The 13,407-nt window shown below is 46.1% G+C and overlaps 1 protein-coding gene across 1 annotated transcript in view; it reads right to left on the bottom strand.

Moving 5' to 3' along the window:
- The window catches only part of LOC119977391 (mitochondrial intermediate peptidase-like), a 223,117-nt gene that overhangs the window by 203,446 nt on the left and 6,264 nt on the right, over positions 1–13,407 (bottom strand). Inside the window, 3 exon segments of the mRNA XM_038818241.1 lie at positions 2,448–2,511; positions 6,265–6,351; positions 13,081–13,169. Of these exon segments, the coding sequence (XP_038674169.1) occupies positions 2,448–2,511; positions 6,265–6,351; positions 13,081–13,169 (240 nt within the window).

Raw genomic sequence — 13,407 nt, 5'->3', positions numbered from 1 at the left:
TGTGAAGCAACATGCAACAATTTTTCAATCCTCCTCAGATACAGAGCATATGCCACAGGACTAAGGAACTGCAAATATTAAATACCTGTTCAAAATAAGAGAGAAGGATAAACCTGGCAATACAGGCCTGCCAGTTTAATGTCAGTAGTGGGAACGTTTTTAGAAACAATAATCCAAGAAAAAATTAACAGACTCTAGAACAACTGATAAACAGAGTGCCAGCATGGTGGACTTGAGGGAAAATTGTACTCAACTAACTTGATTATTAAGAAAAGGCTGAGCACATTGCATATACCAAAGACTATGGCTTCCAAGAACACCCCAGCTGTACAACTGAAGACTTGTACTCCAGGACTAACAACACCTCTAGCAAAGCTGTCTCATTTCAGTACAGCTACAACACTGGCATCTACCCAACAAAGATCAAAATTGCCCAAGTATGGCTGTCCACAAAAAGCATGACAAATCTAACCCAGCAATTACCACTGTTTCATTCTCAATCACCAGCAAATAAGGTGTCTTTGACAGTGCTATCAACTGGCACTTAGTAATCAAATAACCTGCTCACTGATGTTCGGTTTTCATCTACAACCCTTCTCCACTATCTTAAATGTTCACCTCTTCACGATCAGCACACCACAGCTGCAATGTGTATCACCTACAAAATGCACTGTAGCACCTTGCCAAAGTTTTTTCAACAAAGGAAGGCAAACAGAAACAGCATCAACTGCAAGTTCCCCTCCAAGGCACCCCATCAAGATTTGAAAATGTATTGCAGTTCCTTCATTCTCACTGGGTCAAAACCCTAACTCCCCAACAGCACCACGAGGACTACAGTGGTTCAAATCGGCAGCTCACCACCAACCACTCAAGGGCAATTAAGAATGGGCAATAAATGTTGGCCACGTCGGCAACACGCGATAAGAGGATAGGTGAGGGCAATGCAGTTGGTGATGTGTACATGGACCTTCAAAAATAGTCTAATAGCAAATAACTAGTTTGTTAGCAGATCTGAAACGCATGGATAAATGACATAGAAGCCTATGAATGTAAAATTAACGAAGAGATAGAGAATAGAAAGTTGTGGGGAAAGGCTGTTTTAAGATTGGAAGGTAGTGTATAAAGACGTTCACTCAGGTTTTTGATATTTAGTGACACAACCTAGGGGTACATGGCACAATTATGAAATTTAACAGATGACATAAAACTTGCAAGTGTGTAAACAATGAGAAAGACAGCAATAGATTTCAGGAGCACATAACAGCTTGATGGAACAGGCAGACAAATGGCAAAAGATGAAAAATAGGAAGCAATGCATTTTATTGTAGAATGAGTAGAAAGCAGAAACAAATTCAATGGTACAATTTTAAAGAGGTGCAAGTCTTTGTGCCAGTGCCAGGCCAAGTTAACCAAGAATATAATAAAGCACAGGGGGTCCTAGGTTTAAGAATAAGGCCTACAAATGCCAGGAAGTTATGCAAAACCAATATAAAACACTAGTTTGTCTCTAAATGTAGTACTAATGCCAATTTGGGCATCATATTTTAAGAAGGTTGTGAAGGCTATGGAGAGGGTGCAGGAGAGATTGGCTAGCATGGTTCCAGGGATGAGATTTAGTTGTATCAACAGACTTTTATAGTTGGTGTTGTTGTCCTCAAAGAGGGTAAAGATGAGATTTGATATCGGTGTTTAATATCATGAAGCGTTTATATAGCGTAAATAAAGATAAACTGCTTCCAATGGTGGAGAGCTTTTTAAACATAACAGGCAGTTAGGATTTGGAGTGCCTGCATAATGGTGTAATGTAAGCTTTCAAAAGGAAACCAAACAAAGACTTAAAGCAGAAACAAAATTGCAGGATTAGGGAGAACGAGCCAGGAGGTAGGATTGTTTGCTCTCAGAAAGAACTAGGGTTGACTCAATGGGCTGAAAGGACTCCTTCTGTGCTGTACTATTCTATAATTCTCCAGAATTACTGTCTTCTATATTCTCCTGCAGAAACTTGGAATAATAACCTAAAGAAACCCTAAACTGATAATCTATTACCGTTAAGTATTATTTTAACACGATTCACCAATTATCATCATGTTTCATGCACTTAAAAATCTCTTCCATGCTCCAGATCTGCAAAACATTTGCTGTGTACTCCAAGAACAAAAGTACATGAAGTAAAACATTCCATGACACTTTACAAAGACATTTTCCCATTATCCAGACTCTCAACCAACATCACAAAATAAAGTAGATTACTGGTCATTATCGCGTTGTTGTTTGTGGGACATTGGTGTCGCTAAGTTGGCTGCCACATTTCCCTGTAGTGCAATAGTGGGTACATTTCTTAATCAACTGCATAGAGTTTTCAGACGTCCTGAGCTTGTGAAAGGTGCTCTGTTAGCGCAAGCTCTTCACTTTCTTCATTCATATATATATATTTTTTTTTTAAATACCTTTTCCTCATTCAGATGTATTCCACTGATCTCAAAGTCAAACATAAACAGTTCTGCGACTCTCCTGTAATATGAAAAATCAAATATTTTTGTAGCTCAATTATCAAGCGACAGTTTAAAGAAAATCTAAATATTAGTGCATTATTTCCCAATTGGATAAAATTTAACATTACAATTTTAGTTAAAGTTAACAATACGCAATAAATCCAAAATTATATGACAAAGTACCTGATTACAGACATTCTGTATGGGATGACAGAATTAAGATGGTACTGGAAACTTGAGGTAGCGAAAGACAGCCGTTTGAGACATTCAAAAGGAGGGCAGATGGGGCAGCATGATGGTGCAGTGATTAGCACTGCTGCCTCATGGCGCCGAGGACCCAGGTTCAATCCTGGCCCCGGATCACTGTGTGTGTGAAGTTGGCACATTTTCCTCATGTCTGGGTGGGTCTCACCCTCACAACCCAAAAATATGTGCAGGGTAGTGAATTGGCCACGCTAAATTGCCCCTTAATTGGAAAAAAAGAATTGGATACTCTATATTTATGTTTTAAAAAGGAGGGCAGAATCTCTCATTTCCCAAGCTCTGATTGAAGCTCTAATGAAATGAAAATCACTTATTGTCACAAGTAGGCTTCAAATGAAGTTACTGTGAAAAGCTCCAGTCGCCACATTCCGGCGCCTGTTCGGGGAGGCTGGCACCGGAATTGAACCGTGCTGCTGGCCTGCCTTGGTCTGCTTCCAAGGCCAGCGATTTAGCACTGTGCTAAACCAGCCCCTGCAGATGTGCAGATATTGGTCTACATGTTACTGAAAACAGGCATCATTCTAATGGCAATATGAACAAAGTTCCAGGAAAGTGTGGCATAAGTGACTTCTGCCAATACTTCCACCATGCTAGAATTTCCCAAGACTTCTCAGATTCAGGATGACCTGGCAAAGATGGTAGACCCACTGAAAACGGGGATAGACCATATGGAGCTGAGGCTAGAGACCCAAAGCCAGGTGATCCAGAAGGTGGAGATGGTGGTAGGAGAGCACAAGGAACAGCTGGCCTCGTTGGCACCCGAAGTTGGGATGCTGCTGAGGGAGATTCAGATCCCCCGAAAGCCTTTTATAAAATCCCACCGGGAACCCATCCAGGCCTGGGGCCTTCCCTGCCTGCATCGCCCTCATGCCCTCCATCACCTCCACCAATTAAACCGGGTGCCCCCAGCCCCTCGACCAGATCGTCCTCCACTTTCGGGAAGTCTAACCCATCTAGAAATTGCCACATTCCCTCTTTCCCTCCACTGGGGGCTCCAATTCATATAACCTCTTCTAAAATTCCTCAAACACCCCATTCACCCCCACCGGGTCGAAGACCACCCTTCCCCTCCCGTCCTTCACCTTCCCGATCTCCTTGGTCGCCTCCTGCTTTCTCCTTCTCCCTCGCCTTCTCCCCATATTCATACACTGTCCCCCTGGTCCTCCTTAACTTTCCCACTGCCTACCCCGTTGACACCAACCCGAACTCCATCTGGAGCTTCAGCCGCTCCTTCAACAAGCCTGCCTCCAGGAGCACCTTGAGACTGGTTTAGCTACAGGGCTAAACCGCTGGCTTTGAAAGCAGACCAAGGCAGGCCAGCAGCACGGTTCAATTCCCGTACCAGCCTCCCCGAACAGGCTCTGGAATGTGGCGACTAGGGGCTTTTCACAGTAACTTCATTTGAAGCTTACTTGTGACAATAAGTGATTTTCATTTCATTTATTCATTTCAAGTAGAACCTGCCGATTTTGGTAGAGCAGAGAAAGGGAGATTTTAAGAGATGGGATGTGCTCCCGCTGTTACTGGCAGGGCGGGTGCAAACTGTGAAAATAACAGTGCTTCCAAGGTTCTTATTCATTTTTCAGAACCTTCTGATTTGTATTTCAAAAGGCCTTTTTTAGGAAAGTCAATGCCCTGAATTCGGGCTTTGTTTGGGCGGGGAAACTCTCATGGGTAAAGAAGGGGACACACACACACACACACAGAAGGGGACACACACACACACACACAGAAGGGGACACACACACACACACACAGAAGGGGACACACACACAGAAGGGGACACACACACAGAAGGGGACACACACACAGAAGGGGACACACACACACACACACAGAAGGGGACACACACACACACACACAGAAGGGGACACACACACACACACACACACAGAAGGGGACACACACACACACACACAGAAGGGGACACACAGAAGGGGACACACACACACAGAAGGGGACACACACACACAGAAGGGGACACACACACACAGAAGGGGACACACACACACAGAAGGGGACACACACACACAGAAGGGGACACACACACACAGAAGGGGACACACACACACAGAAGGGGACACACACACACAGAAGGGGACACACACACAGAAGGGGACACACACACACACACACAGAAGGGGACACACACACACAGAAGGGGACACACACACACACACACAGAAGGGGACACACACAGAAGGGGACACACACACACACACACAGAAGGGGACACACACACACACACACAGAAGGGGACACACACACACACAGAAGGGGACACACACACACACACACAGAAGGGGACACACACACACACACACAGAAGGGGACACACACACACACACACACAGAAGGGGACACACACACACACACACAGAAGGGGACACACACACACACACAGAAGGGGACGGACACACACACACAGACACACAGACACACACACACACACACACACACACACACAGTGTGGGAGCAGATGGAGACAGCCTCTCGCAAGGACACTAGCTTAGGGGCACTGTTGACGGCACCTCTGCCATTGTCGCCAGCCAGATACTCCACAAGCTCAGTGGTGGTGGCAGCCCTGAGAGTATGGGAACAGTGGCGGCAGCACCCGAGGTTGGAGCGTGCCTCGGTTTGGGCACCAATCTGTGGAAATCATAGATTTGTCCAGGGGGGTGGGACGCAGGGTGGCGGCGGGCGGCGATCGAGCCTAGATGAATTGGAAGAGGAGTACGAGCTGCCCAGCAGGAGTGGGTTCCGGTACTTACAGCTGTGGGATTATGTTAGGAGCAGGTGCAGTCCTTTCCCAAGGGCTGCAGAACAACTCGTGTTGAAAACAGGAGTTGGTGAGGGTGTCAGAGATTTATAAGGAATCAATAGATTGGGAGGGAGTCCCGATAGAAGTTAAAAGGAAGTGGGATGAAGAGCTAGTGAGGGAGGTGGAGGCTGGGTTATGGGAGGAGGTTCTGAGGAGAGTGGACGCATCCTCTTTGAAATGAAAAATGAAAAAATGAAAATCGCTTATTGTCACGAGTAGGCTTCAACGAAGTTTCTGTGAAAAGCCCCTAGTCACCACATTCCGGCGCCTGTCCGTGGAGGCTGATACGGGAATCGAACCGTGCTGCTGGCCTGCTTGGTCTGTTTTAAAAGCCAGCGATTTAGCCGAGTGAGCTAAACCAGCCCCTTTGTGGGTTAGGATAAGCCTCATTCAATTCAAAGTGGTTCATAGGGCACACATGACGGTGGCCAGAATCCGAAGCTGGAGGGATTCTGGTGGTGGTTCGCTGATGTTATCTCTGCGTCACTGAAGAGACTTTGAATGGATGAGTAACTACTAAGATAACCGAGAGGTGCCCGCAGACCGTCTACTGTCAAGCTGCAGTGGTTCGATAACATAGACTTATCAATACACCGATTTTCGGCTCTGTGGTTTACCTTTAGACATAAAACTGGTGATTTTCTCAGTAATCATGGGTGAAAAGGAAAAGGAACAAAATAGAAATACCTTGTTTCTGGATCCAAGGAATCCAAGGCTTCTTTATCATTCAATAAGTTTTTCAAACTATTACAAAGTTCAATATTAGTGTTCAGCCTAAAAAGGAATAAAACTCACTGTGAATGTTACATTATATTGTGTCTTCAAAAAGGTTTAAAAATGGAAAATGTATTCAACATTAGTGTCACCCAATGGGCTGACTTTGAACAGGGCCTTTTTATTGCTTCAGTGACTTGCAATATTTTAGACCTGAATGTTGCATGAAACTAATGTATTGATGGTTGAGACTTCCATCAGACATTATTGCTTCAATCAGTGCTCAACTAGTTATTGCTGCTCCTTCAGGTCAGTCCCTATGTTCTCTTATGAAATCTCCCTGTGCTGTGCACAGGTACTTTTGTTGGCAGATTCAAACATGATGTCACTATCTGAGAAAACCTCCAACTAAAATTCGGGGCATAGAATGCAGCCCATGAGCTCTCAATTGCTTGGAGATAAACTGCTGCTGCTCAAAAGTCTTCAAGCACTTCTCTGGAAAAATACTACTTCCTTGGCATATCAGTCTCCATGCTTTCCAACCAGAGAAATCATGTGTGGTAAATCCCAATTTGCCTATCAATGCAAATTTCCTCCAAAGATGGCATCAGAATTAAGATTTAACAAACTAACCCCCTAAAACATACTGCAAAATGGCACAAAGAATCAGTTTCAGTAAAAGTGAGGTGCTCTGGGGATCCAGGATTCAAATCCCGCCACTGCAGAAGGTGAAATTTGAATTCAATAAAAAACTGGAATGAAAAGTCTGAGGATGACCATCAAACCATTGTTGATTGTCGTAAAAATCCATCTGGTTTACTGGACAGCGAATATACATACCACAGGCCCGGTGGTGATGGCGACATTGAGGATCTGGGGTCAGTGGAGACGGCACAGGGGGGAGGTAGGGGCCTCAGTCTGGACCCAGATACGGAACAATCACAGGTTCATTCCAGCTAGAATAGACGGTGGGTTCCTAAGCTGGCACAGAGTGGGTATCAAAAGGATGGGGGCCTTGTTTATTGACGAGACATTTGCTCGCCTGAGGGTGCTGGAAGAGAAATTCGGTTTGCCCCCAGGGAATACCTTTAGGTACCTGCAGGTCCGGGCTTTCGTGAGGAAGCAGGTGGGGGAATTTCCGCTGCTACCGGCACGGAGGATACAGGACAGGGTGGTCTCGGGCGTGTGGGTAGGGAACGGAAAGGTATCGGACATATACCAGGAGCTGCAGGAGGCAGAGGAGGCCTCGGTGGAAGAGCTGAAGGGGAAGTGGGAGGAGAAGCTGGGTGAAGATCTCGATGAGGGCCTGTGGGCAGATGCCCTGGGCAGGATCAATTCCTCCTCACCTTGTGCCAGGCTTAGCCTAATTCAGTTTAAGGGGGTGCACCGGGCGCATATGACAGTGGCGAGAATGAGTAAGTTCTTTGGAGTGGAGGACAGGTGTGTGTGGTGTTCAGGGAGCCCAGCAAACCATGTCCATATGTTTTGGGCATGCCCGGCTTACAGAATTTTGGAGAGGCTTTGCAAAGTCTATGTCCAAGGTCTTGGACACTCGGATAAAGCCGAGCTGGGGAATAGCGATATTTGGGGTGTCAGAAGGCCCGGGAGTGCAGGAGTCAAAGAGGACGAAGTCTTGGCCTTTGCCTCCTTGGTAGCCCGCAGACGGCTCTTGTTAATGTGCAGGGACGCGAAACCCCCAAGTGTGGAGACTTGGGTTAGTGGCATGGCTGGGTTTCTAAGTTTGGAAAGGATAAAGTTTGCCTTAAGAGGGTCCTTGCAGGGGTTCTCCAGGCAGTGGCAACCGCTCCTTGACTAAACTAGAGGGGGGGGGGGGGGGGGTTCTTTCTGTACTGGTTTGCAAAATTTTGTAAAAATTTGGAATAAAAACAAATTTAAAAAAAAAAGAAGCTGCATTACTTGTCACTCCTGTGAGTGACAATATGATAGGTATTTCAATGTCACTGGCTTCAATTTCTCGTTGCAGCCTGCGACGCACAAAATAGCTGCTACTTGATGGGGAAAGTACTTCATCCCATGATTATACAACATTTCCACTTTGTTCCCAGCTTTTTTCCACTTATTCTACCATATCTAATTTCTAATGTCCAAAATAAGCGCACAAGAACAATTCCACAATACCATGATTAAATTTGTCCGTCAATACCTTAATTGAAGCTTTTAACACTTTTAAGCCCTGCCCATGGTGCAAGGAGAACAGATTAGTCAAGATAGAGAGCCACAGGTGCACCCTCAAAGTCAGAGGCAAATACACTTCCGGTGGTGGCATTTACAGTGCAGAAGGTCACTTGGCCCATCGAGTCTGTACCGGCTCTTGGAAAGAGCACCCTACTTAAGCCCACACCTCTACCCTATTCCAGTAACTCAGCAACCCCAGCTAACCCACGCAGACACGGGGAGAATGTGCAGACCCAAGACAACTGGCACGGGTGCTGGGCTAGAAGGTGGGAGAGGGAGCGTGGCTCTTGTAGGGGGAGGGGGTTGAGGAGGCTGGCAACAACGCCGCACCCGATGGCACCGACAGTACTTTAAGTTGGGGGCCGGGTTAAGGGGGGGTGCCGATTAGGGGGAATCAAGGGTTCGAGCCGGGGAGGACGGATGTGAGATTTTGATGGGAGGAGAGGTAATTAAGGGGGGAGTGAGGGAAATGGAATTGTGATTGCGACGGGTGAACGACTCAACCTTGTGCGCAAGGTTGGGGCTGATTTAATTGAAGGTTGTGTATAAGAACATAAGAACTAGGAGCAGGAGTAGGCCATCTGGCCCCTCGAGCCTGCTCCGCCATTCAATGAGATCATGGCTGATCTTTTGTGGACTCAGCTCCACTTTCCAGCCCGAACACCATAACCCTTAATTCTTCAAACAACTATCTATCTTTACCTTAAAAACATGTAATGAAGGGGCCTCAACTGCTTCACTGGGCAAGGAATTCCATAGATTCACAACCCTTTGGGTGAAGAAGTTCCTCCTAAACTCAGTCCTAAATCTACTTCCCCTTATTTTGAGGCTATGTCCCCTAGTTCTGCTTTCACCCGCCAGTGGAAACAACCTGCCCGCATCTATCCTATCTATTCCCTTCATAATTTTAAATGTTTCTATAAGATCCCCCCTCATCCTTCTAAATTCCAATGAGTACAGTCCCAGTCTACTCAACCTCTGCTCATCATGCAACCCCTTCAGCTCTGGGATTAACCTAGTGAATCTCCTCTGCACACCCTCCAGTGCCAGTACGTCCTTTCTCAAGTAAGGAGACCAAAACTGAACACAATACTCCAGGTGTGGCCTCACTAACACCTTATACAATTGCAACATAACCTCCCTAGTCTTAAACTCCATCCCTCTAGCAATGAAGGACAAAATTCCATTTGCCTTCTTAATCACCTGTTGCACCTGTAAACCAACCTCTGTGACTCATGCACTAGCACACCCAAGTCTCTCTGCACAGCGGCATGCTTTAATATTTTATTGTTTAAATAATAATTCCGTTTGCTGTTATTCCTACCAAAATGGATAACCTCACATTTGTCAACATTGTATTCCATCTGCCAGACCCTAGCCCATTCACTTAACCTATCCAAATCCCTCTGCAAACTTCCAGTATCCTCTGCACTTTTTGCTTTACCACTCATCTTAGTGTCATCTGCAAACTTGGACACATTGCCCTTGGTCCCCAACTCCAAATCATCTATGTAAATTGTGTATAGGGCACACCTCACAAAATCAAGGATGAGCCAGCTGTTTGAGGGGGTTGAGGATGTTTGTTAGCGATGCAGGAGGGGCCCCGCAAATCATGTTCATATGTTTTGGTTCTGCCCAAAGCTGGAAAGGTATTGGAGGGAGATAGTTAGCACTATCTCGGGATGCTGGACGTGGAGCCTGGTACCTTGGAAGCCATTTTCGGGGTGTCAGACTGGCATGAATTGCAGGCGGGTGTGACAGCAGATGTTTTAGCCTTCGCCTCACTGATCGCTCGTAGGTTGGTCTCGTTGGGGTGAAGGTCAGCTTCCCCACCGTGTCTTGGCGTGGCGGGAATCCGCTGGAGTTTTTGACCCTGGAGAAGGTGAAGTTTGAACTCAGGGAGGAGCGAAGGAGGGGTTCTACAATTTTTGTTCATCGTGCATTTTCGGGTTTTGGTTGCCGTTGAATGTTAAGGGGGAAAGGTTTGCAGTTTGTTTTTCATTTTTGATTTGATAGGCAATGTTTTAGGTTCTATATTGTTCGAGTTGTTTTTTTTTGTATGGCAAAAATGGCGAATAAAATTATATATTTTTTTAAAGCCTGAGGCAAATATGTGCAGCTGCATCAGTAGCTTTTGCGTTTTGCCAACACTTTTACCTCAAATGCTCTCCTGACCCTACCCCCATAACCATGCCAATCCCCCAGTTTGCAGACCTTTGCTTTAATGCCTTACACTACTTGGAACGGGAAGAAGCATTTTGTATTTATACAGTCCAATTTTGCCATTCAGATATCCCAAAAGATTTCAGCCAATGAACTGCTTTTGAAAAGTTGTCATTTATTTTGTAGATGAATACGGCAGCTAAATTGCACAAGGCAAGGTCCCATAAACAGCGATATTAATTTATTTTTCGATGTTTGAATTTCTGCCAGGGTAGCAGGGTAGCATGGTGGTAGGGCAGCAGGGTAGCATGGTGGTAGGGCAGCAGGGTAGCATGGTGGTTAGCATAAATGCTTCACAGCTCCAGGGTCCCAGGTTCGATTCCCGGCTGGGTCACTGTCTGTGTGGAGTCTGCACGTCCTCCCCCTGTGTGCGTGGGTTTCCTCCGGGTGCTCCGGTTTCCTCCCACAGTCCAAAGATGTGCGGGTTAGGTGGATTGGCCATGCTAAATTGCCCGTAGTGTCCTAATAAGGGTAGGGTTAAGGGGGGGGGGTTGTTGGGTTGCGGGTATAGGGTGGATACGTGAGTTTAAGATCATGGCTCGGCACAACATTGAGGGCCGAAGGGCCTGTTCTGTGCTGTACTGTTCTATGTTCTATGTTCTACAGCGGAGGTTAAAACTAATTCAGCTGCTTCAATTGGGCAGCACGGTAGCACAATTACTTCACAGCTCCAGGTTCGATTCCCAGCTCTGTTCACTGTCTGTGCGGAGTCTGCACGCTCTCCTCATGTCTGCGTGGGTTTCCTCCGGGTGCTGCGGTTTCCTCCCACAGCCCAAAGATGCGCATGGGTGGATTGGCCATGCTAAATTGCCCTTAGTGTCCAAAAAAGGTTAGTTGGGATTACGGTGATCGGGTGGAGGTGTGGGCTGGGTAGGGTGCTCTTTCCGAGGGTCGATGCAGGCTAGATGGGCCGAATGGCCTCCTTTTGCACTGTAAATTCTATGATTCTATGATCCTGATAAGCTAAAACTCCACAAAATCTCACAAATGTACCTCCTCTCATTTGGTGAGGCTGTATCTATTAACGTGAAAGATATTCCTGTGGCACCTGCTTTCCACTTGAAAGTTGAAGACATTTAAGCTGTTGGCTACATAAGGTATCCAATTCCCACGCCACTAAAGCAGGATAAACATTCTGAATATGTCCTGGTTTTTGAAGTCAGTGGAATTGGGGTCCTATTGCCTTGTGTTGTCTTGGGAACCACAGATCCGAGAATAAGGGTGGAGAGGTGGTTAGGGTCTAAATAGGGCCAGAATCCCCAAACTTCAACAAAGAAAATGAGCATTCTCTGTTCTGGAGTAAATATTCAAAAATTAATTGCATCTTTCCCGTACCACAGGTCAAATCAATGTGTGGGACTGAGTCACAGCTCAGAGGTTCCAATGGCCACTGCTGAAAATACACATTCAGACAACAGGCAAGAACAAATAGAACATAGAACATAGAACATAGAACAGTACAGCAAGAACAGGCCCTTCGGCCCTCAATGTTGTGCCGAGCCATGATCACCCTACTCAAACCTACGTATCCACCCTATACCCGTAACCCAACAACCCCCCCCTTAACCTTACTTTTATTAGGACACTACGGGCAATTTAGCATGGCCAATCCACCTAACCCGCACATCTTTGGACTGTGGGAGGAAACCGGAGTGCCCGGAGGAAACCCACGCACACAGGGGGAGGACGTGCAGACTCCACACAGACAGTGACCCAGCCGGGAATCGAACCTGGGACCCTGGAGCTGTGAAGCATTTATGCTAACCACCATGCTACCCTGCTGCCCCAAATGCTCTAAATTGTTAAATAATCCGACACCCTCTATACATAAGAATAACTACTTGATTGAAGGGCGACACCAAGGGCTAGATTCTCCAGCCACGCCCGTCTGTTGACCGGAAATTCCCGCCCGAGGTCAATGGACCTGTACATGGTCCCCATTCCACCTGTGGCGATCTTGCAGTGGGCGGGGCAGAAGAATCCAGTCCCAAGTGTAAACTAGCTTTAGTTGCTAGTTGCTGCCTTCAGTAGTGGACACAGTAAGAAGTCTTACAGCACCAGGTTAAAGTCCAACAGGTTTGATTCAAACACGAGCTTTCGGAGCGCAGCTCCTTCCTCAGGTGAAGGAAGGAGCTTCCTCACCTGAGGAAGGAGCTGCGCTCCGAAAGCTCGTGTTTGAATCAAACCTGTTGGACTTTAACCTGGTGTTGTAAGACTTCTTACTGTGCTCACCCCAGTCCAACGCCGGCATCTCCACATCATTCAGTAGTGGAGTAATGTCTTTGTTTATCTTTTGCTTTTCTGCAATTACACAGAAGTAGCATTTACTTTGTACAAATAGTTCTTGCACTGTCAATTCTGAAAACATACTTCTCCACCGCTGTGCCAATGGCCATACAGGTGATCTCCGCAGCTTCTCGAAATGAAGGGTCTGGATGCGCTACCTTAACAAAATCTGCCTAATATGAAAAATACAGGAATGAGTGACATAATCATGTTACTTTTTAATTAGGCACAAAACTTATCTTTAGAAATTTGCAATTGTTAATTTCATAGCCCACTGTTTAAAACATATCATCATTTTGCATTTCCAATCAACTTGCAAGTTAAAAATCCTCATATATACAGGCTGCTGCAGAAAGAAAGATATTAATACATACCATTATCCCAATAAGTTGCCTGTGCACAAAAGGCATA

Source organism: Scyliorhinus canicula, chromosome 14, assembly GCF_902713615.1.
Source record: "Scyliorhinus canicula chromosome 14, sScyCan1.1, whole genome shotgun sequence".
NCBI lineage: Eukaryota > Metazoa > Chordata > Chondrichthyes > Carcharhiniformes > Scyliorhinidae > Scyliorhinus > Scyliorhinus canicula.
This window is presented reverse-complemented; position numbering and strand designations above follow the sequence as displayed.